The 24,678-nt window shown below is 33.4% G+C and overlaps 3 protein-coding genes across 6 annotated transcripts; 2 read left to right on the top strand and 1 right to left on the bottom strand.

Moving 5' to 3' along the window:
* The first annotated feature begins 1,040 nt into the window (after positions 1-1,040).
* On the top strand, positions 1,041-3,524 carry LOC144560271 (receptor-like protein EIX2). The gene has a single exon (XM_078309436.1). The coding sequence runs from the start codon at positions 1,041-1,043 to the stop codon at positions 3,522-3,524; it is 2,484 nt and encodes an 827-aa protein (XP_078165562.1).
* Positions 3,525-8,685: 5,161 nt separating this feature from the next.
* LOC144560154 (calcium-binding EF hand family protein) lies at positions 8,686-12,142 on the top strand. Of its 2 annotated transcripts, none has more exons than XM_078309332.1 (9): positions 8,686-9,085; positions 9,329-9,396; positions 9,806-10,029; positions 10,263-10,346; positions 10,600-10,795; positions 10,935-11,111; positions 11,247-11,366; positions 11,523-11,797; positions 11,894-12,142. In XM_078309332.1, the coding sequence occupies exons 1-8, from the start codon at positions 8,806-8,808 to the stop codon at positions 11,736-11,738; spliced, it is 1,365 nt and encodes a 454-aa protein (XP_078165458.1). In that variant the 5' UTR covers positions 8,686-8,805; the 3' UTR covers positions 11,739-11,797; positions 11,894-12,142. The 2 variants fall into 2 exon arrangements, with proteins under 2 accessions (XP_078165458.1, XP_078165459.1); XM_078309333.1 differs by having other exon boundaries at positions 11,523-11,793.
* Positions 12,143-16,254: 4,112 nt separating this feature from the next.
* LOC144560168 (Leucine-rich repeat family protein) lies at positions 16,255-24,449 on the bottom strand. 3 transcript variants are annotated; one of them, XM_078309349.1, is made up of 16 exons: positions 24,338-24,449; positions 22,761-23,022; positions 22,246-22,374; positions 20,678-20,885; positions 20,111-20,257; positions 19,891-19,965; positions 19,708-19,779; positions 19,442-19,513; positions 18,850-18,921; positions 18,597-18,668; positions 18,422-18,493; positions 18,273-18,344; positions 17,770-17,913; positions 17,619-17,690; positions 17,378-17,524; positions 16,255-16,834 (listed from the first exon to the last, which is right to left on the bottom strand). In XM_078309349.1, exons 2-16 carry the CDS (start codon positions 22,959-22,961, stop codon positions 16,650-16,652), a joined length of 1,740 nt encoding a protein of 579 aa, XP_078165475.1. In that variant the 5' UTR covers positions 22,962-23,022; positions 24,338-24,449; the 3' UTR covers positions 16,255-16,649. The 3 variants fall into 3 exon arrangements, with proteins under 3 accessions (XP_078165475.1, XP_078165477.1, XP_078165476.1); XM_078309351.1 differs by lacking the exon at positions 19,442-19,513; XM_078309350.1 differs by lacking the exon at positions 17,619-17,690.
* Positions 24,450-24,678: the final 229 nt, after the last annotated feature.

The following is a 24,678-nucleotide window of genomic DNA, read 5'->3' on the forward strand; positions in this document are numbered from 1 at the left end:
GCAGGTACTACTGCTCAGTTGCGTACAGGCATAATAATGTGAATTTGGGTTAAATCTGTAACTTAAAGTGCTCTGTAATGATTCCTTGTCAGAGAGGTTCATTTACAGAAGATGGGACTGTGAAGAGACCCATGCTGGAATCTGAAATGAAATTGGTATAACATTTAGCAATAATTGCAATCGCATGGCCAGAATATTTAACAAAATTGCTATAACTTTTAGCAGAACACCAATTAAACATAAAAAAAATCACTATAACATTTTACAAATTTTCCAATTTTATTTGATTTTTTTTTAATTTTATTCATAATTTATTATATATAGTTGCACCGCTACACTAATTTATGATCGGCACTAGCTATTAGATACAGTTGAGATATATAGTTTGATAATAGATATATGTTATATTTTTTTTTTGTCTTCTTTACATAACGACAGCACTGATTATCAGTTCACATTTATTGATTTCTCCCCTATACAAGGAAACAGCACTAAGTCATCAAGTACTTGTCTTCTTTCTTCACTTGGAGAAAGCACTACAGCACTAGTAAATAGTGATAAAGGTGTGGTCGTTTTTTCATTTCTATTTCTATGATAAGAAATTAAGAATCACATGTTACACTGTAATATTTTACAAAAGATCTTAAGCTTTACAATAGTCCTGGTTGTAAAAATGTAAACTGTTGCTTCTGTTTTTACATAAACAATTAAATCAAAACTAGATCTAACATCATGTACTTGCGATTCCATGCCTTAAAAGCTACACGGATACTGGATAACTATATATATAAACACCTTAACTTGATATAGACTCACTATTAACTTCATTATGTAGGGTATACTATATCCTTGAGCAAATTAATAAGCAACAGAGGTAAACTGTAAATATATTGTCACCAAAAAGCTTTTCAGTACAACAAAAACAAACACACACACACACACACACACACACATGTGCACAGAAACAGAGAAGCTCTATCAGCAATATATGGGGACTGAGCACTGAAGAGCATCTTACATTTTTCTTCATCTAATACATCATGTTGAGAGAGAAGAAAATGCATTATTTACGAGCTTTTGTGCTCTTCCTTCTAGTCATTTGCACACTCCCAGTGTCAGTGCAAAGTTGCATCAAGCAAGAAAGAGAAGCACTGCTGAAATTAAGGGCCGGTCTGAGCGATCCGAGCAATCGCTTGGCATCATGGAGCAGCAACAAATGCTGCAACTGGGCTGGGATCAGATGCAGCAACCAAACAGGTCATGTTACCGAGCTTGACCTTTCAAATTCCTATTATTACATGACATACCGCAATTATAAGGGCCATAGCTTGATAGGTACTATCAGCTCATCTATACTTGCTCTGAGTGGATTAGAGTACCTAGATCTCAGTGGGAACAATTTCGGTGAAGGTACCGGAGTTCCCAATTTCATTGGTACATTTGAAAAATTGAAATATCTTAACCTGTCTAGAGCAGGTTTCTCCGGCACAATACCTCCTCAACTAGGAAACATGTCTAGATTACAGTACCTTGACCTAAGCAACAACGATGGGTTAACGGATTCAACCGATATATCGTGGTTATCTCATCTTCAATCTCTGACGCATCTTGACATGTCTCAAGTTAATCTCCAAAATTCAAAAGAATGGGTACAATCTTTGAACAAACTACCAGCACTTGAGGTGTTGATTTTGGAAAACAACAGTCTTACCCATATTCCTCAATCGCTCCCTTTTGTGAATTTCACCTCTCTCAGAGTACTCCATATTTCCACTCAGAATTTCAACACTACCATACCTGATTGGATATTCAGTTTACACAGTCTATCAGATCTCAACCTTGAGGAGTGTCATTTTGTGGGATCATTTCCTATTGCCTTAGGAAATTTAACATCTCTCAGTAAACTCGTACTGGGTTGCAGTGCATTGGAAGGCAAAATACCACCACTCAATAATCTGACCAAACTAACCTATGTACATTTATCGTGTATTCTCAATGGTGAACCTATTGATATTGGAGAAGTGTTAAGTCAATTTTCCCGTGAGACTAGGAGGAAATTGGAAGGGTTGATACTCTATGATACCCATTTAACGGGAAATTTATCGGGATTGGCAAGGGAGATGCCCAGCTTAAAGTATCTCGACTTATGTGGAAACAAACTCAGTGGTCCTATGCCCAACAGTTTTTGGAACCTCACTAACCTTATTGAAGTTGATCTTTCTGTCAATTCATTCACAGGTTCTTTAACCGATGCCCGTTTAAATAATTTGCCAAAACTTGAGGTTTTATCTTTGGGGGGTAACCAGCTTTGCGGAGAAGTTCCACCTCCACCATATAGCATCTCCTTTTATGATCTTTCTAATAACAGACTTGCACAATTCCCAGATTCATTTGAAGCTCCGCAACTAACAGAACTCTATCTGTCAAACAATCTCATTAGTGGTACAATAAAATTTCCTCTTTGTAGATTCCCTTCTTTGAGAATACTTGACCTTTCGAGCAATAATATATCTGGTTTCATTTCAAATTGTGGAACATATAACACCCAAGCAATAGATCGTGTAAATAATAATCCCTCTGGTACTGGTACTACACTGAGCTCCCTGAATTGTTCAAATTTCCTACAAGAGATTGATCTTCACAACAATAGTTTGACGGGAGGGTTTCCTTCCTTGAAATTCTGCATAGGATTAGAATACCTCGATCTTGGTGACAACAATTTTCATGGGGAAATACCACAATGGATAGGTGAAAACTTGAGTGAATTGATATTTCTAAGGATGCATTCCAATTTACTTTCAGGTAATATCCACTCAAAACTGGCAATGCTTAAGAAACTTCGTGTGTTAGATCTCGCTGACAACAACCTCTCGGGGCCACTCCCAGAAAATTTGGGTACATTTAGTGGTATGAGTTCATTGAAACATGATGCAGATGAACCATCAGATCCTTTGTTTCAGAGAAGAGAGGATCTCTTTGAGTCTGATTATCTGCATTTGCCGACAAGTATTGATTTATCAAATAACTATCTAACAGGTGAGATACCGAGGAATATAACAGCTCTTATAGGATTAGTTAATCTGAACTTATCTCACAACCACTTGATTGGAGAGATCCCGGCAGAAATCGAGAGGATGAGATCTCTGCAGTCTCTTGACCTTCACTTGAATAATCTTTCAGGATCAATCCCACCAAGTATCTCTGGTTTAAATTCTGTAAAAGTAATCGACCTTTCTTACAATAACCTATCCGGAAGTATACCAACCGGGTATTATCTGCATAAACTCAATGCCTCATCCATCTACACCGGCAACCCATATCTCTGTGGGCCACCACTAGAGAACAGCTGTGTCGACAGTGAGACTTCTTCTGACAACAACAACAATTCAAGGCATGTCAGTCATGTCGAGAAGTGGTTGTACTTCTTTATTGAGTTTAGGTTTGTGGTTGGATGTTTTGTGGTGGTCTCAGTGCTGCTGTTCATCTTGGTAACATCTACATTCAAGCAATATGCGAAAAAATGAGCTTGGAGACGTGAAAGGCGAGGTATGATAGTGGTAATTATAGTGTAATAAATGTTCTTCTTATCCATGTTTGTTTTCCATTTGTGCTTGTCCTTTGTGTTTTGCTATGATAATGTTTTTAATTGTGTGCCTAAATGAAGGAACCTGTTAGTTGTAGTTTGCTAATTTTACTTTGGTATGTGTATGTATAACTTGAATTATGAAAGCATTATTCACTTATTCTATGCTTTAATGCAATGAACTTGAGAGCAGGTTTTGCATAAGGAAGTTCACAGGATATTACAGATTGGAGTTACTGGAAGATATGACAATTGTTTCTTAAAGAACTGATTTGCATAAGTGTTACATGTTTGGTGATTCACATTTTTCACCTTACAGGCTACAATACCTTTTATGGTTGATTGAACTTGGGTTATGCTCTCACACATCTATGGTGGTCATTTTTCTCAATTATCTCTTCACCTGTAGCCTTTGCAGAAAGCTGCAAGTATGAGTAGACCAGCTAACATTAGTCACTTGGGCATTTCATCAAACATCCTAACTGCAAACATTTTTATTATCAATAGCAGTAAACAGCTAACATTAGTCGCTTATAAACACCTTAAGTGCAAAGAGTTTTGGTATCAATAGCAGTAAATAGCTAACATTAGTCACTTAGGCAATTCTTCAAACACCATAAGTGCAAAGAATTTTGTCATCGATAGAAGTAAACAGCTAACATTAGTCACTTAGGCAATTCGTTGAACACCTTAAGTGCAATAATTTTGGTATCGATAGCAGTAAAAAGCTAACATTAGTCACTTAGGCATTCCGTCGAACACCTTAAGTGCAAACAGTTTTGATATCAATAGTGGCAAACAACTAACATTAGTGACTACCAAATTATATAAAACGGAGAACGCACGCACTTGCAAGATGGAGCAAATGAAATGAGAGGATTCTTGGGTTTGCTGTTTCCAGAATTAGCCATTAGTTTAGGCCTAAACATCTATTATATCTATTCTGAATTGAAGATTAAAGAAATGCTTGCATCTCCACTGGTTCCTGTGATTTTTAGCCTCGACTGAACAAGCATTGGGTTTGGATAATTAATTGTAGGCACGTTATAATGGATGGATTTCGGGCCTCGTCAACAATTTCTAACAGAATTTGAGGCCCAATCTCTTTTTCAATTTGGATTAATTGTATATACATATGCATTGTTTGACGGAAGTTCTTGACAAATTTAAGATAGCAAAAAATAATCGGACTATGATTGACTATTTCAAAATAGTTTATTTGGGGTTATCTGTTGACCCTACTCCTATTATATTTGTTGACGAAAATGTGAAATTAAGACATATTATTTAGATTTTTCCGTTTAAAATGTAACCCAATTAATGTTCACAGTTTATGTTGATCTGTTATTCCATCAATATATTTCAATTGAGAAATATGTTAAATAAATTATACACTATTTTAGAACATAGATCAAAATTGACAATTTATTTTGAAATGTAACAATTTTTTTTTATCTATAATATTTTATAAAATTTAATTAAGTTCGTAACATCAAATTAAATATATTTTAAAATATAATGCTTTAAATAATAATATTTAAAAATTTAAAAATATTATTAATGACAGCATTTCATTCTTTAAAAAATATCGCAATGCTTTCCAACTAGAAAATGCTTTCAATAACAGCATCTTGGCGCAACTACAACGCTGTCGTTCTCACAAATTAAAACTTATGCTAAATGTGCGATTCGTCGCTCTCTTTTTTTTCCTTTTAAAATCTAAAGCCCTATCTATCTAAAATTGGACATCGAATTGAGGAAAGCGCATTAGATGCACTCCTCTCGTTATTTCCTTTTAGTGCGACTGTGCTATGTTCATGCAAAATGTCTTTTTTTTTCTCAACTTCCTACGTCACAAGATTTGAGTTTAATTTACAAATTAAACATTTTTGTGATGATGGCGAATCGAACGATGATTTTTTTTTATTGTTCAAGCTTTGACCGAATTTAGTTGCAAATTATATAATTTTTTTATTTTACAAACTATTTTTCGTGATTTTTCTTTTGCTATTTTATGAGACTGAGATCTTCGGTCCAAATAATTCCGAACAGGGGCGGCGGAACTAGAAATTTTTAATAAAGGTGATTGAAAAATAAAATGTAAAATGTGATGAGTGAGATTTGAACTCAAGACCTCTCAAATATAAAATAGAGCTTTAACTACTAAGCTATAAGTATACATTTGATTATTATTGCGTTTCTGCATCTTTTTCTTACAACCTCCATGTAACATACTATCATTAATGAAATGGGGCCAAGACCCTTATTTTTACTAAAAAAAAAAATATTTGATTATTATTAAGGGAGCTGGACTATATAGAAACTTTTAAAAAATAATAATAATTATAACTAGAATTATAGGGGCAGCTTAGTCACCTTCCTAATGTATTAAGATCGGCCTATGATTTTGAATCATTTCCAAATTATATCCAAATGACGAATTTTTTTACTATGCTGAACCGAACCTAAATAATTCATTTGTCACTATGCTAATGCTAAGCATAGTTCCTACTGAGCTAAACTCTAACCCGTTACGTGAAATAATGCAGTATAATGGCGAATCCCTCAGTCCACTTTCTATTGAGATGAAATAAGTTACAGTATTATGAAAATTGAGGTTAAACAAGTGAATGTAGTTCAATTGTATTTTGTAAGACTGACTGAGAAGTATTAGTAGTTTAGTACTAACAAAAATTATAGTGTTAAAAACAAAATTGTTAATTTGTGAGAACTTCAACATTTTTTACTTGTTTTCAAAACACAGTTTTGTTAGGGATGGAAAGTTGTCGTTAACATTATTTTTACATTTTATATATAAAGAGTAAGGTTGCCATACATTAGGATACATAGTTATTTTTGTGCATTGAATTATAAATCATCGGATTCAAAGTTTAAATAACCGATCCAAATCGTTCATCTTGTTCTCCATATTAATATGTGCTTGGAGACCAAATTTTATATTTTTTGAAATTTGTTTACTATTTATTAAGCCACTTTGAAAATCGATGATCCAACGGTACATTTTGATTTTACTGTTACCATTGGATCAATGATATTCAAAGTGGCTTAATAAATAGTAAAAAAAAAATTTAAAAAAATATAAAATTTGGTCTTCAAGTACATATTAATATGGAGAACAAGAAGAACGGTTTAGATCGGTTATTTGAACTTTGAATCCGATGATTTATAGTTTAATGCACAAAAATAACTATGCATTGTAATGTATGGTAGCCTTACTCAGGCTGCATTCTAATTTCATTTTTATAAGCCCTTACCTATACCGAATAGAGCCAAAAAAGAATATATTTGTTAAACAACAAGCAATATAGTGCAATCATAGCAATAATTAAATAAACATAGTGGTTAAAAAGACAGCCCACAGAACCGGAGTAAAAAATTTCCCAAATTCGAAAAAAAACATAAAAGACTCTTTCTTTCGAAAAGACAAATCATGACTTTTTAAAAGGTAAATATTAACTAAACAAGAGGAAGACATGGTTTGTATCTTCTCTTCACATTTAAATCTCAGCTTTTTTTTTTTGTTTATGTTCGTGAGAAACAGAAATTTTAAGGGGAAATTTTTTTTTTTTTTTTTTTTAAGAAAAATTATTCTAGCATTAATGTTATACATTATTTATATGGATTTCTAAATTAATTTATACTTTACCATAAAAGTTATTTATATTTGAATGCTAAAACATTTATATTTTACATACAATGATTTTTTTAGATAAAGATCAGAGATCAACCCTTCCAATCTTAAATATTAACAAAAGATTCTCTAACTAGGGTGGATCCAGTAACTGAACCAGAGATAGATAAGAAAATGAACTGGACTGAAAAAAATGAATTTGAGCTAGGAATATAAGCAAATTAACTTAGCTAATAAAAAATAGGCAATAGCCTAAGAAAACATAGGCAACTTATTTTTCAAAATATAGGAATAGGACACTGAGCTTAATTGTGCCTGCTCTTGTTTTGAACTGTATTTTAAACTTGTAATATCTTACACATAGGAGATTGTTTTAGTTACTAGATCAAAATCGGATTCTCTCTGGTATACAATGTGTTTGTCATTTTTTTTCATAAATGATAATAAAAAATAACTTATTTGATGAATAAGTAAATAATACTTTTTAAATGAAAGTGCTTATCTTGTCTGATACACAAATGAACGGAGAATTGTATATGAATTATAATTAAAAAAAAAACAGAGAGAAACAAAATAAATAAAGAACTCTATAATGGATGGAGATAGAGATTCTGATTTGGAGAGATTAAAAAAAAGAAGTAGAGAGCCCATTGAAATATTCGCCCTTTGGAATTGGATGGATAGCCCACGGATCCTCTAAATAAAACCATTATTCTCCTACCCCGGACCCACAAAACAAAACTACCTCACTCACGTGCACCGCACGAAATAATTTGTAAACTCAAGTCAAACTAGTGGATAAAAGGTGGACGCGACGAGCCGGAGACCGGAGTGCGTATCCTCTGAGATATCTCAACTTTTGCGTGACCGATGTGTCCGGTGCCTATTCGAGAGTGATGTAGGGTCAGTATTATGTGTGCTTTCAGATTCGTGCAGAACGTATTTAAACGGTTGGAAGTTTCCATAAAGTCACGCAAAGTTTGAGATATCTCAGAGGATACGAATTCGACGAGCCGACCACTAGGACCAGTCCAAATAATATATTCAGTGAAATAATTCATGTATCTAAGATTAAAACGAGTCAAAATCATTTATTGAGTTTCTATTTATTACACAGTTACACTTAAGACTCGTGTTACAACTTACAAATAGAACCTTGAGAAGATTTTCAGAAAATCCAGTCTTCCCGAATTTCATTCGCGCGTAACCTGTACTGAAGCTAAATTCTGCTATATCTCTTCACTATATCAAAATCCATGAAACGGGTCCTAATAGTTATCTAACAAGAATCGTTATATATTTTTTACATAAAAAAGTGACATAGAAAATACAGGACGAGCCGGCAACCAACCAACCAATGCGTGTTTATCACAAACTGAAAGTTGGTAAATTCAATCAATCATCACGTGCATGTCACGTGACATCGATGTGCATTTAACGGCCTTTGGGTGAGGAAAACGACGACTCTGTTCAGACATTGTCTATTTTTCTCCTCCAATTCGTTGTCGCCTCGCCACCTCCATCTCTCATTTTTGAAAGAAACATTCAACGAACGAATTCAACGGCCACGATGTTCTCCTTTGCACGGTCGTCTCTCCTCCGATCCGGCATCCGACGACTGGGATCTAATCCGAGCTTCTCCACCTCCGCCAGTGCGGACTCCGGCGGCGGGAGGATCGGTATGGCGGCGATTGCCGTGGCAACGGCTGGGTCGGGTCTTCTAGGGTTTATGATGCTCCCTTCGTTCGCTGATTCAGGTGATCATGCTATGAGAGGCGATCAAGACCTTCGGATCTCGGTCCAAGACGACGAAGCCCCGACCGTTTCCAAGTCAAGGTTTCTCTTTGGAGGTAGAGTTAGTCTTTTATTTTCCATCAACTTTTTTCCATACGCTAACATTGTTTGCTATTTCAACAATAAGCTGTGTACCTCTGTGAAATAATGTGGATGTTATATTTGTGGGATATTGTAGGATCCAAATCGCACGTGGTTTATGAAATGTGGAATTGTTGTTTTAACCTTGTTTTAAATGATTGACCGTTTTAACTTATTTAATTTCCATTTTTTCTTCTGTTTTCTCTTCTCCTCTGCAGATTCAATTCGTAGGAGGGTTTTTTTTAACTATGAGAAAAGGATTAGGTTGAGAAGCCCCCCTGAAAAGGTCAGTTTTTTTATATAAAATTATAATTTTATCTGTACAGTTGGGTATGCTTATTTTAGTGCGTCATCAGCCGGTGGTTATTGTACCTGTTTTTGTATGTTAATTAAGACAAGAAAAACTAAAAGAAAGGCTTTCTTGGTCTAAATTTGGTACAATACTATTTGTACTTCTGTACCTGTTGACTTTCTCCAGTGGTACAGAGAGAACAGAGAGATGTAACTGTTTGTACCACTACATGGGATTTTCACTTGGTATGGTGTTCTTAATTTGTGTTGGGATATGTGGCTGTTTATCGATACATTAAAAAAACAATCAACCAAAAAATATAGTTTCTTATTTGTATCAAGCCAGACAAGTATGGATTATTAGAATTCAACACTTTGAATCGAAGTTGTATCATTGTTAATAGATATTCGAGTACTTCGCATCGGTTAGAAACTCAGATGGCGAAGTGTTCATGAAACCAGCTGATCTTATGCGAGCAGTTGTACCAGTATTTCCTCCATCTGAATCTGACATTGTTAAAGGGGGGCGGTTGAGAGGGGAGCCAAATCCTGGTGAGCTGCGGTGCGCCCCATCCGATTTTTTCTTGCTATTTGATACAAACAATGACGGCCTTATTTCATTTCCCGAGTAAGTCTTGAGTATACTTTTAAATATAGTTAAAAACATGTACAAAGAAGAAAGTTGAATGGTTGTTCTTTAGTACAAGAACCAGCAAAAAAGGCTCCATATCTGAATTTATCGTTGTAGTCAAGCTTTCTTTTTTAACCACATTATACTTGTGTATTTTTGCTTATTAGTTATGTGTGTTTACTTCTTTATCAGAAGATAATTATTTTGTTTCTTTTTATTGTCCTTTCTAGGTACATATTTTTCCTGACACTGCTTAGTATACCAGAATCAAGCTTCAGTGTGGCTTTTAAAATGTTTGACCTGGACCATAATGGGTAAGATATTCTACTTCTCAGAAAAGGACTTTGAAGTCTGGAATCATGTTTTGTGGTAATATTTGTTGCTAGTCAGAAAAATAAAAATATACATTGTTGTTTGTTTACCCTTTAAAATTGAAATGCAGATAATGGCTCCTCTTTAGTTGACAGTTAAAGGAATATCGAAAAAGTATGGGGTAAGATTATAATTTGTCTACCCATTTTTCACCAATATTATATGCTAATTTCACATTCTATTTATTATTTTCAGAGAGATAGAAATAGAGGAATTTAAAAAGGTGATGGAATTGATGAGAGACTACAGCAGACAAGGCAAGCGCTCTGGTTCAAGGATGAACCGATCAGCAGAGAATAGTGGTCTCATACAGTTTTTCTTTGGCGAAGATGGAAACGGGAAGTTGAAATATGAAACCTTTGTTGAATTTCTAAGAGACCTGCACGAAGAGGTATGGCAAAAAAAATTAACACTTTAAAAAGAGTTATCACTGAATTTCTTTCCTCAGTAATATCAACATTAGGTGCTGTTACAAACCGGTCAATGAGGTATTCAGTTCTGATTGTTCTTTCTTTATTTATTATTAACAGATCGTGAGGCTAGAATTTGCGCATTATGATTTTAAGTCATGTGGTACCATTTCTACCAAAGATTTTGCATTGTCAATGGTAGCCTCAGCAGATCTGAATCACATAAACAAGCTACTTGATCGAGTCGATGACATGGCCAACAAGCCTCATCTCAAAGAATTGTGTATCACTTATGAGGTTAGTTTTGTCATTTTAGGCCTGTTATAATGACCAGTAAGAGCTTCTATGAAAGAGTTAATCTAAGCAATAAATCTTTTGTGGGGAAATCTATTAGTCTGCAAATCTGACAGGTGTCATCCAATTGTTGAACAGGAATTCAAAGCATTTACTGAGCTGAGAAGAAAGCTTGAACCATTGTCCTTGGCTATTTTTACTTATGGCAAAGTCAACGGGTTGTTGACCAAGAAAGATTTTGTTCGAGCTGCATATTATGTAATAATACCCTTTTCCCCTTATGTTGAGATTCTTCTTCTTTCTTTTTTTCTTTGTTCTACGTTTCTCTTGTGTGGGCATCTATAAACTAGATCTAGCAAAGAGGTTACCCATATCTAATATCTAATTAGTTACTAAACTTTTGTGATTTATCAGGTCTGTGGTGTATCTCTGACTGAAAATGTGATCGACATAATATTTCATGTGTTTGACTCAGATGGAGACGGCAACCTCAGTACTGACGAATTTCTGAGGGCTCTACAGAGGAGAGAGAATGACCTTTGTCGACCTTCCAAGTCTGGCATGGCTGGCGTGATTGATTGTTTGATGAATTGCTCAAGCGGGTCCTCCCTTCCACACATGCGTTTCTAAGCTAACATGCAAAGACCTAATTACAGGATTTCGTGCTTTTGTGAGCTATAACTAGGTATGTTTAACTAGACATTTTATTTTTATTTTTTTATAATATGTGGGTATTTTAACATGGTTATCTATAAATTCTGAGAATTCTCTTATATGTTATGTAGGTATTTATATCACAGGTTAATTTAAGTTACTACGCACAGAGAAAATGGTGGAGAATAAGATCATATAGCTAGGAGTTTGCGCATGATGTACATTTTCTAGAAAATTCCATAATTTATTATTATTATTTTTTTTGTCTTATTGCTTTGTAAATATCATGAACAATTTTTTTTAAGCACTGAGCGTTAGAAACATTCTCAACAGTCGAGAATAATTTTTAGATTTCTTGATAATTGCTTTTCGAATATATGCACATCTTTTCAAATTAATGACAAAACGACCAACAGTAATTGTAAATCTATTCTTAGCTGAAATATTTGTTCCAATTTATGAAGAATTTATTGCAACTATTTGTATCAATATAATGGTACAACATGAAGTACAAAGCAATATCAAAGTAGCAAAGTAGCAAACATGGCAGCGTTGTGCCTTTAGAAAAAATGTCGAAATAGGCCCATAATTATGTTTGGATCGTGCAAGGATTAGTACAAAGAATAGCGATTTTTTGTTAGTGGTTGAGAATAGTGCTAACTCAAATGGTTTGAGAAGAACACTAATTTTGAACTATTCGGGTTAGTAAAAATATCGTTTGAATTGTATGTTTCGAATAGTTGTGGAGAGAATAAATAAAATAGTGATTAACCTAATCTAATATTTAAACTAATATTATATTAGATTTAACTTAATCTAATATTTAAACTAATATTATATTAGATTTAATGTCTAAACTAATATTTTATTTCATTTAATATTTAGACTAATATTATATTACATTAAAACTAATATTTTTTAATACTAATCGAATATTTTATTTAATACTAATCTAATATTGAACTAACATTATATGTCACACCCCAAATCCGGGATATAACAGCCTGCCGCGTATATTTATTAAGACATATATATATACGCAAGGCAGTAGATCTTTTATATGCATTACCAATAACATCATTACATAATAACCACATCCCAAATTTCACGTGGTTATGCTGTCAAACGAAATCCAGAACCGTCTCTCTGTATCCGTGTAAGAAACCTGAAAATAACCCAAAGGGTGGGGGTGAGAATAAATTCTCAGTGCGAAATTTGCCACAGTTTAGATTATTGGACTTGTAATCAAACTCCATATTCAAAAATGAAACCATACAACAACAATTCAAATCAATTCATATTCATAATAAAAAGGAATGCATATGCTCGACAACAATTAATCAGATGAATCACAGTTAACGAAATTTTCAAGATGAATTTCAAACACAACACATATTTTGGCTTAACTCGATTCATTAGGGCTTGTAGCAACTACAGATGTTCTTTCGAGCTGGACCCTTTATCAAACCCACACACATCTGTAGGGTTACTGACACCTACAGATGGCCCACCGAGCTGGACCCTTTATCTGACACTCATCTGTAATCGCTTGGCTTAACCGTTTATTAAGGACTGGTTCAAGTCGCATAAAGAAAATTATCTTTAGAATCGTTTCCAATATTCGTAACATTCAATTGACCTTCCAAATGCATTAACACGTAGGAGAATGCCACTAAGCCACAGACGTTACACATGTCACCCACGATTCCAATTCACACCTCATAACATAATCACCCTCCCTCGTCCCAACCGGTACTGGGAAACATTGAGGGCCGTTCACCTAAGGCCATTAGGATCCTGGGAATCAAAGTCAGCATACAGCCCGACTTTGCAAATTCATTGGATCCAAGTGCTTAACTTCGTAAATCCATTCACACACACAATTCGTCAGATCCAAGTCAGCTATACAGCTCAACTTCGTAAATCCGCTCACATACATAGTCTGTGGTGACTTTCAATCAAATCAGATCATAATAGATCGACACAACCTATAACCATACCAGCATGCAAATCACTCAAGTCACATCAATTCGAGTTTAATTTGATTGGGCTATGCAAATGCATTACACAATTCAATGATGCAATCAATCAGATATTCAACATGACAAACGAATACACAGTTTAATTCCTGAAAATAAAGTATCAAACAAGTCCAAGAATCCCGCACCTGATTACGACGAGCGTACCGCTTAGTTATGGATCAGACGTCTCGAAATATTCCGTAAAGTCTTGCTCGACCGAGCCTACACCTATATTACATGTACCCTTGTTTAACCTTTGTTCGAGTGCTTGCTTGAGTTGTACTAATCTCTTTATACTTTTCTTAACGAAATTCATATATTTTAGTGTCAACCTTTTCTTCATTGGTCTTAATTACTTAACATCTCTTATCAATTCTCATATTCACGTTTGGGTCCTCTAGACCATACACAATTTCAATTTGGTAACAATTCCTTTACCGTCTCACTATTTTGGTTCTCGTAACAATTCAATTTGCCGATTAATTAAACCCTAATTTGGTCGAAAATTGAATTAATCGCTCTATGTCAAGGTTGAGAGAGAGAGGTTTACCGATTAAAAGTCTATTTGGTCGAATTAGCCTAATCGATCAACAACATTTCCAAATTTTGGATTTGGTACCAAAAACCCTAGAAATGGGAATCCAAAATCGAGGTGAAATCGGGAAAAGAATCGACACATAAACAACCAAGGAGGCTCAACAATCTAGTCTACAAGCAATTCAAATACAAATCTCGGGTTTAAAACGAAAAACCCTAACAATGGTGAAATTCGGATTTTGAGGGAGAAGATGAGAGAAGGGATTACCAAATGGGAGAGCTAGATGAGAGAACCAACCAATTTCTCACTCCTTCCTTCGATTTCACGGGAGTTTTGGTGAGTTTTGGAGGAAGGGGTAGCTCTCTCTCTCTTTTCTTCTTTCTTTGGCAGAACACACAAGAGGCAGGAAGAAGGGACGGAGTGAGAGAGAAAGAGACACAAAATTTTGCTAATAGACCCTCACATTGTCGGATAAAACGTTATAACGTTTTGGTAAATCGTTATAACGATTCAGCTGGTGAAAACGCAGAAAATAGTCTATAAAACGCATAATTTAGTGTATAAAACGTTATGACGTTTTAATTGAATCCAGCCTTCATAAAATTGTCATTTTTATCAAGTTTTACAATGAAAAACATTACATAACGTTTTAAAAACGTTATAACATTTTACGAAATTTTAATTTTTTTTTTTTTTTTTACAGATGTAACATTATATTACATTTAACATTTAAATTAATATTATATTATATTTAATCTAATATTTTATTTAATACTAAACTAAAATTTAAAGTAATATTATATTACATTTAATATTTAAATAATATTATATTACATTTAATATTTAAATTAATATTATATTACAATTAATATTTAAAGTAATGTTATTTTATATTTTATTTAAAACTAATTTAATATTACATTCAATACTAATGTAATATTTAAACTAATATTATATTACATTAAATACTTAAATTAATATTATATTATATTTAATATAATATTTTATTTAATATTAATCTAATATTTAAATTAATATTATATTACATTTTATTTATATTAATCTAATTTAATTTTATATTTATTTAATACTAATCTACATTTTAAATTAATATTATATTTAATTTAATATTTAAACTAATTCTAGTTGAGAAGAACCAAATATTTTATTAATATCACCAACCCTATAAGCTCCATTCTTGCTAACTCATTATTTCTATGGGTTAGTAGAATAGAGCTATTCTTGAGCTAATCCAATTTGCTAATTTATATTTGAATCAACAAGAATTGATAGTGGAGCTAATCCAAAATTAACTCTATTCTTGGGTGATCCAAACGCACCCTTAAAGTAACTAAGTTAAAGTACGTTCTGAAATTATATTTCGAAAGAAGTGCTTTTTTTTTTGGTAAAGATATAATTCATGCTCGAGGAACTAATAACTGCAGAAATAATTTAGTTGCCGAGCAAGTAATCGTAATTTTATGACAAATCCTAAAAAAAATATTATGAATGCAACAATATTGGGTGCTTCAAAAATTACGCATTAACACGTTGATGATTAAATCAAAAAGAAATCCGTTTTGTGCTTTGATCTTGTTCGACCATTCGAAAAATCGCGACCTATAGGAGCGGGTGAATCACACAGCAGTGCAAACATATTTTGCATTAATGATTTACGAAATAACTAGTTAGTTTACCCCTTTGACCATAAGGAAAATATACTCACGCAAGTAGAATACAGGTATTCAATGTCACATTATACAATATAATAAGATGGATATGAGAAATACTTGTGGAAAATATACTCACACAAGTAGAATACAGGTATTCAATGTCACATTATACAATATAATAAGATGGATAAGAGGAATACTTGAGGAAGTCTAAACATAGCCTGTTTTGGCCAGAATTTTAACCCCAAAACATGAAATAATAAGATAACAAATGCCATGGTATCTTCATTTACACATTTTTACATAACATGGAAATTTCCAAGTTCAAAAGCCAACCAAGATTGCAGGGATATATATTTACATCTTATCCCTCCACAACCATGTTCGCAAACTCTGTAACACATTTAAAATAAACATACAAGAGATCCGAGAAATCAGGTCCTCTAGAAAATAAAACGATAAACACAACACCTATGTACAATTCACTAGTAAACCTGAAACAGCCATATTTAACAATTTAACAATAAATGAAAAAAAGTGGGGGGGGCCTACATTTCATCCCTCCATAGTCCGTATCCCCCAATTAAAGAAATAAAATCACTGTTGATCACCTTTTCATATAATCAGCAAAATAGGGTGCTGAGTGAAAAAAAAATCACTCGGGCCTGACATTGATGAGGTTGGGGAGAGCAGCCAATTGGATCTTCTTTAATTCAGTTGCTGTTACCTTGCATGACTCTAGAGTGAGAGACCGTAGATTTTTTAGCGGCTTCAAGTGGTGCAAGCCCGAGTTGGAAACACGTGAGTTTGACATGTTTAGTGAGACCAGCGCTGTCAGCCCTACAAATAAACCAAATTGACATTTCAGTCAAATAGTTTTTTCAACCAAATGAAAAAATCATTTGAGTGAGGCGATGGTACTATGCATAGCGCAAATTCGTCCATACTACGAATCAATATGTTTGTTTTTATCTTATCCGTTGAATGTGATCTCTATATGAAAATGTACTTGCAGATCAAATTTTATATTTTTAGAATTGTTTTTACTACTTTTTTTTAGATCAAGTGATTTTCTACCTATCTAAAAAAATATAAAAAACATAAAATTTTATCTACAAGTACACTTTTATAATGGATATCATGTTCTGATCGATTGTTTGGACTTTGAACATGGAGATATTGATCCATAGTACGGACATTATGCGCGCTATGCATGGTACCATAGCCTCACTCAAATCATTTTACAGAGATGCCAAATTCTCTTGAGTCATGAGAGATAAAGTAACATAAAAAGATATCACAAACAAATAAGTTTTGAGAGATGTGAAACTCTGAATACTGGTAGCTATGTACTAAAAAGCAATATTTTAATGTGCAAATTACCTGAGATGACCTCAAGGGAACGGTCAGTGAGATGGCTATTTTGGGAAAGGTTTAGCAGGGTAAGAGATGTCAGATCCTTTATGTTTTTAACACCCGCATCCGTTAGTAATCCACCGCACAGCTCTAGCGATTCAAGCTTCTTAAAATCTGATCACAGATAGTCAAGAAAACAAAGTAAATATAAATAAAATAAAATAAGACATAGTTTAATCTATAGTTTCTGAGGCTATTTAATACATACACTTCAAGTAGTTTGTACCGAGGTCTGACACGCGAGCCCCAAAAAGATCCAGATGTGTTATCCCACTCAGACCTATAAAAGTTGACACTTCAAATTCTTATTCTTTTAGAGTGGATAAATGATATGAAGGGAAAATTAAAAAAAAACATACATGTAAGTGCAGCTAAACCAGCATCAGTAATATTGCGAGAATCGAGATTGAGATACTTAATGGATGTCAACCCAGATAGTCTCTTCAACCCGTTATCATTTACCAGTGTGAAGGAGAGATTTATGCTCTTCAGGTATTTTAGACCTAGAAATAAAAGAATAATATGATATAATAAAAATAATCCATTATTTTGGAAATTCTGCATAATAATCGATATTACCTTATCTTTCTTGGAACAACTGAACCAGTGAGTAGACTTACAATCAGACAATGACTTCATTTTTCAAATTTACTTTTTTATGGTTAGGTGATGACAGGGGGTTGAATTTGGGAAATCAGGCGCTAAATTTGTCAAAAATTAACAGGAATGCACCTAGTACCATCGCAGTAAGCAAACAAGCAGAGTGCTAGTTAGTAATATCTAACAAATTTTGGGTGTAGTGATACATGCAAAAGGTAATATTTCAACCAAAGAAACAGAAACAGAATTATACAAAACAAACCTGAGAGATGGCGCAGGCCATTGTTTCCAACTTCAGTGTCCGATAACACCAAGTTTCTTAGTTGCAATAAACCTATTTAACAGAAAAAGGTTAATACTGATAAATGAACAAACTAATACAGCTCAAACTTCTGATGTAGATCAGATTACCTTTCAAATGTGACAATCCTTCATCTCCAATCTTGCATGAATCCAAGATTAAGCTCTCCAAATTCATCAACTCTTGAATGTTAAAATAAATTAATATGACACATAAATAATATAATATAAAAATCAGATAAAGAAAAGCACAAAATAAAGTAACAAGATAAGAAAACCAATTTACCTTTAAGATGCACCAAACAGGCATCCGTAATATTGTTGAAGCCCAAATTCAAAGATCTCAATTTTGAAAGTCCTATTTTCCAGTACAAAAGAATTATGTAAATAGAAACTTCAATTTGACAGTATGGCACTTCATATCTATCATATACCCCAAGCATGAGTGCCTCCATGATTACTTTTGCATTTATATTGTGCAAACAAGAGAGAGAGAGAGAGAGAGAGAGAGAAGAGATCATCAGATATGTTGCCCCCACCTGAAAACTTCTCACAGCCTTCATCATAAATGCCACACCGGCTTAGATTTAAAAGCACCAGTTTAACAAATCCTATATAATATGAAAATTTGAAAAATTAAATAAATCAACAAACTAATTATGAATTAAGTTCGGACACCAAGCAATAATTTATTATGGGTTAATTTACGACATCAATATTTTTTCCTAAGAGAAATTGTGGAACTAGAATCACTCCGTAGTACCAACCCTAGCAATGATCAACAGATAAAAATCTATCTTATGGTTCTTCTATTTTGGTTTGATTTGTGCATCTCATTAAGCTTACACACAACATTATATTAACCCTTACGGACAGCAATTATTAATTCATTTATTAATTGATAAATTCAATGAAAAGATTTACTTCACAAGAGATACTCACATGATAAAGAACAAGTAGATAATAAAATATATGCAAAAATAGATCTGTGTGATAATTTTTTCGATTTGAGTAGAATTGATGATCAGATATCTCAATTGTGGTTCCTTTCAAGAACTTGATTTGATCGTGATATTTGTGTGGAATCCTTGATTTAGATAGTGTAAATGTAGTTATGAAGACAAGAAAGACCTGAGATAGTCTCCAAGCAAGCAGCTGTTACCAGGCAACCCTCCAAATTGAGATGTTCTATCTCCGATAAATCTGAAGTATATATTGCCATATAATTATTAAATAGTTTCTGGTCAAGAAAAATGACTAATTCAAGTAACCCTCAAATTTTAAACCGATGATAATAAATTTCACATCTTAATGGTTACACAATATTTTCAGGTCCATTGGGATTAAAACTGGATAAACCTCCTCTCTTGTTTTTAGTACTTTTACCTTCCACATACCTTTCAAACGGGAAACTCCAACATCTGTGACCTTACAAGATGGCATTAGCAATTCTTTCAAGTTTTTCAGACCTGAAAATTTTGTAATTATTCTATCAATCATATTATGAACTAAATTTTTATAAAGAGTATTGATAAACTTCAACAAAAGAATGTAAATCATAAAAAAAAATTGTTTTTAACCTGACAAATGTTTCATGTCAGTATCAGTAACACATTTGCAATACCCCAAATTTAGGGATTCAAGCTTTGCCAAACCTACAAGGCAAAACAAAAGTTGATTGAAATTCCTCTTAAAATTCAGAACTTGAGAAAGCTTTGTATGGGCAGCAAAAGTAAACAGTAAACAACAGAAAATTTTGATAACTAAGAAATGAAATTAAATAAGAGTTATACAAACCACCTCTGATATGAACTAGACCACCACGGATGTTTGAACATCTCTCCAAATCCAAATTCACCAGATTGACTAACTTTGAAAGAGCTTTCAACCCTTCTGCTGTAATACCAGCATTTTTCTTCAAGCACAAGGAAGTCAAATATGAAAGACCTACAAATTCAGAAAATTGTAAATAAAGATTATTTCGATTGATGTAGAATAAGAAGTAACTGTGTATCTCAAGTAAGAAATCAAATGGGAGAAGGTTTTTTTGAAAAAAAGAAGATAAAATGGCCCTTAAGGTACCCATCCATTACCATTTTGGTATCTCTAAGTATTTCACCGTCATTTACATACAAAAGTGGACAGTATTATTTGAACCAAACGATTAACTGAATGCACACTATATTTCGAATGATGCTGGTCCAATTTTTGACCAAAAAACAGCATTATGAAACTCAAGTCCTCAACTACTACCAACAGGGCTGCCAAATGACCAAACTGAGAATTCTGAAACCCACAAAAATCAAAAAGAAAACCAGCTCATCCTCCAAGGACAATTCCTGTAATTTACTAAAAGAAGGACAATACCAGATAGGCTATTGAGGCCAGTGTCAGAGATCGCATCACAGTAGTTACAGTTCAGGGATTCGAGCCGTGTGCATTCTTTGAGCATATCAAGACCGCAGTCTGACACATCAGAGCAGGAGATGTCAACTGACAAAAGCGACTCCCCTTGGGATGCTATCACCTCCATCCAGCTGTCTTTCACTCCTGGATACTCCCCAATTTGTATATCCTATAGACATTACATGTATAACATACACAAAAATGACAATTTACACAAGTATACATGCACAATGGAACCATGTTTTAATTTATATATCCTATCACATCACAATGTTTGATGGCAACAGATGGCTCTAAATCTGATGAGAGTACATGAAGGAAAAAAAAAAGGTTGGAGATTCAGAAAGTATTGCAATGTGTTCGACTAGATCAATGTAAATCAGATTAATAGGGGGAATTTCATGTATACCCCCCAATAATCTCAAATTTACGTATTTCCCCCTCTAAAATTAATAATATCATATTTACCTATTAAATTCAGAAACTCACAAATTTACCCAATTTATTGACTTTTCTACTAAAACTCATTTTAAATATATAAATTACCCATTTTACCCTTTATTAAAAAAAAATACAAATATGGAGTCCGTGTAAGAAAAATAGTCTTCTAACTGATCACTTTCCGAGGATAAATGATTCATTTTTCTAATTGTGACGCATGTGCAGTGGCATTTAGGTATATGCTTGTGTGTGTGTCATAAGTAAGAAAATGAACCGTTTGCTCTCACAACCAACCAATTAGAATACTAAATATTTCTTTTAAACGTGCATATTTTTATTATTTTAATAAAGGGTAAAATGGGTATTTCATAAATTTAATATGAATTTTAAATAGAGAAGTCCATAAATTGGGTAAATTTGTGATTTTTTGAAATTTAGAAAGATAAATATGATATTATGAATTTGGGGGAAGTACGTAATATTGAGGTTTTTGAAGGGTATACATGAAATCCCCCCTTCAGATTACATGCACATCTGGAATTTGTTATTTAGTTCTGATAGGTTCCAGTACCAAAAATAGTATTAAATTGAAACGTATTAATATTGTGGAAAACAGAAAGATTAGATAACATTTCATGAATTTTAGTACATAGACTGCAAACAAAGACCTGATTGAGGGGACTTATTTGCTAGTATAGTAAAAAAAAAATGTCTACTTCATTACGCAACACAACTCAACTCTCAGAAGTACAAAAATAATAACAGCGAATCATAAGGGAGAAAGATACAACAACACAAACCAAAACAAGAACTACTTTCCATTATATTGTCATTTCCTTGCATGGATTATGTACAGAACGAGTTGCCATTAGTCCTGGAATGGATCCAATTAGTATACTAGCCGTGAATAGTAATCTATTTTAGAAAGAGAAAAATGCACACCACATTACATGACCTAGATTCCAACTAGTAATACCAAAGCAAACAATCAACAGTCATCACCACAAAAATTGTCACTTGTGATCCCAGTCCAGATAACACACACAACAGACAGAAAGAGGGAGGGGAGAGCGAGAGAGAGAGAGAACCTGGAGAGCACAATCATGAAAAGACTCCAGAGAGGTTTCAGTGAGGCTGTGATTATTAACCAGTTCATTAAATATTTGTTGGCTTATATCCCTTGGTAGCATAGAAAAGCTACTGTACTTGCTTATATCCTGCTTTCAATACCAAAATTAAGGTTTAGAACTTTTTTTTTGAAACCTTGTCAGCAACTTACAAGTTGAAGGTTATAGAACTCATCAAAGAAAAAAAAACAGTGAACAATAACTAATATATCTCAGCTATCCTGCGAATCATGGTTTGGAATGGTACCACTAGAGTCTGTATCAGTACTAATATGTATAAGGTCCATTATAATTAAAATTTTAATTGGCCCAGTAATGGTGGATAGTACGCTATAAATAGCAGCATCTTACAGAAGGATTGAATCAGGTTTCACACGACTGGTACAACATCAGTACCAGCACAATATCAGAAGCTGAGCAAGAAGGCAATTAGGTACACAAAAAAAGACAAATTTCATTAGTATTTTATGACTTACCTCACGAACTTTAGCAATGCATAATTCCATCAAAGTAGGGCACTTTCCTTGTTCTAATTTCGACTCAAGTGACCCGCTTCTTGGTAATGTAAAAAGCAACCATTTAAAACTGCCACTCTTAGAGAACTTGGTAGAGGTACAGCTTAGTAAGTCCTGCTCATCAGCCGAATGAGCCCTATTTCTAGAACAAGCTCCCCCCATTTCGTAAACTTCTTTTAACTGAACTTTGTTTATCTTTCAGCTATGTAATCATGATCGCTATCTGGAGCAAACAAATTTTAAGTTAAAAAAATGGAAAACGACTTAGAGAACTCGTTTCCGTGCATTACATAATGGTAATATAGTTGTAGCAATCTAGGCGGCTGCTTTTTTTTTTTTTTTTTTTTGCTGTTCTGTTTAATGTTAAGAGACTGAATAATAGACTAAACTAGAATTAATACACAAATTAGAATAAAAAATTCAATTTAAATTTAGAGCAATAAAATTAATAGACTACATAAATAAATTAAAGCTAGCAACATTAATAAACTAAATAATAGACTAGATAACAGATGGCTAAATAATAGACTAAGAAATTAAATTTAAAGCCATAAAATTAGGCAAATAAACAGTAAATAGACTAAATAATAGACAAATTAGAATCAAAATCACAATCAAAATGGGCCTATAAAATCTTTAATGCAAGAGCCAATACAGTGTTTGAATGATTACAATATACAAGCACATTAATATAAGTAATAAAGCTCTCCAGATTTCTTTTCTTTCTTTTAACAATCATGGCCAGAAATAATACAATTACTTCTGTAAACGCTAAAAGTTACACATTATTTCTATAAAAACAAAAGGCAACTTTTTAAATAGAATTCCAATACCATTGACCAAGTCATTAAAAAGGGGGATGATTGTAAAATAGGTAATGTAAAGTACAGACAATTGCAAGTCATGAAGCAACTTTAAAATCCAGTAGCCGAGGAGAAAATTTGCAAATTTTGAACAGCATTAGTGCAAAATTTAACATGTCAAAGAAGCACGAGAGAACAAATAGTCGAGATTAGATAATATACACAGGTATTTCTCATTTTCGAAAGTAAATGTGAAAAATCAAGCAGTCTTATCTACCAAAATTTAGAGAAGATGCGCATCATGACAAATTTTATGTTGCACTAAACGAAATAAAACTTTGCGGTCATGGAACTTGGAACAAAAGTTTGATCGCTTAAGAAAAATCAAAATTCCCTTGCAGAATATTTATATTTTTTACAAGGAATATGATAAAAAAAAAAAAAAAAGAAGGTGAGAAGGACAGTAAAAATTCGAGCTCCTTCTAGATTACATATAGAGAGATTAAACTACAAAATCAACTTAAACCCCGAAAAATCTTCAATTAAACACCTTAATTGAATGATCAACCGATAATCGGTGACTTGTTACCTTCGAATCAACACGCGAAAGATGCATTTCAATTTAAACATCTTTTTTTAATTATCTCGTGTTAGAAGGCAATCGAAGGGGGTTTTACAATAGAGAAAGTAAAAATTCACCACAAGATTTCACTGAGAAAAGCAAAAATTTCTTACCTAAAAACGGTCGTATAGCGAAATTTAGGATCGCACGAAACCAAAGCAAAGCCCTTTGCTAATGTAAGGTATGGGTTTAGGAGGAAGACTGAAGCGGCACGGAATAGAGAGTAGAAAGAGGAAGGTGAAAGGGACTGGTGATAATAGTTCAGGCGGGTACGGGTGACCCACCACATTTTAAATTCTGCCTGCACCCGGATCATGTCCGTAATTAATAAACATGTAAGATATAAAAGTAGGAGTTGGTTTGTAAGTTCATTAGGCTGCGTTTGGATGGAGCAAGAATAGCACTAATTCGAAAATAATATTTTTTTTTGAGCTATTCGATATTTGAATGGAGT

This window comes from Carex rostrata, chromosome 10, assembly GCF_964058835.1.
Source record: "Carex rostrata chromosome 10, lpCarRost1.2, whole genome shotgun sequence".
In the NCBI taxonomy this organism is placed as follows: Eukaryota; Viridiplantae; Streptophyta; class Magnoliopsida; order Poales; family Cyperaceae; genus Carex; species Carex rostrata.

Excerpts from the sequence above, each read along its gene's own strand:
- LOC144560168 (XM_078309349.1), bottom strand. The coding sequence starts at position 22,961 with ATGGGGGGAGCTTGTTCTAGAAATAGGGCTCATTCGGCTGATGAGCAG. Across the intron at positions 22,375-22,760 it reads GCATTGCTAAAGTTCGTGAG|GATATAAGCAAGTACAGTAG; the intron begins GTAAGTCATAAA and ends TATTGAAAGCAG. Across the intron at positions 19,966-20,110 it reads TGGTCTAGTTCATATCAGAG|GTTTGGCAAAGCTTGAATCC; the intron begins GTGGTTTGTATA and ends TTTGCCTTGTAG.
- LOC144560154 (XM_078309332.1), top strand. The coding sequence starts at position 8,806 with ATGTTCTCCTTTGCACGGTCGTCTCTCCTCCGATCCGGCATCCGACGA. Across the intron at positions 9,086-9,328 it reads GTCAAGGTTTCTCTTTGGAG|ATTCAATTCGTAGGAGGGTT; the intron begins GTAGAGTTAGTC and ends TCTCCTCTGCAG. Across the intron at positions 10,030-10,262 it reads GGCCTTATTTCATTTCCCGA|GTACATATTTTTCCTGACAC; the intron begins GTAAGTCTTGAG and ends TGTCCTTTCTAG.
- LOC144560271 (XM_078309436.1), top strand. The coding sequence starts at position 1,041 with ATGTTGAGAGAGAAGAAAATGCATTATTTACGAGCTTTTGTGCTCTTC.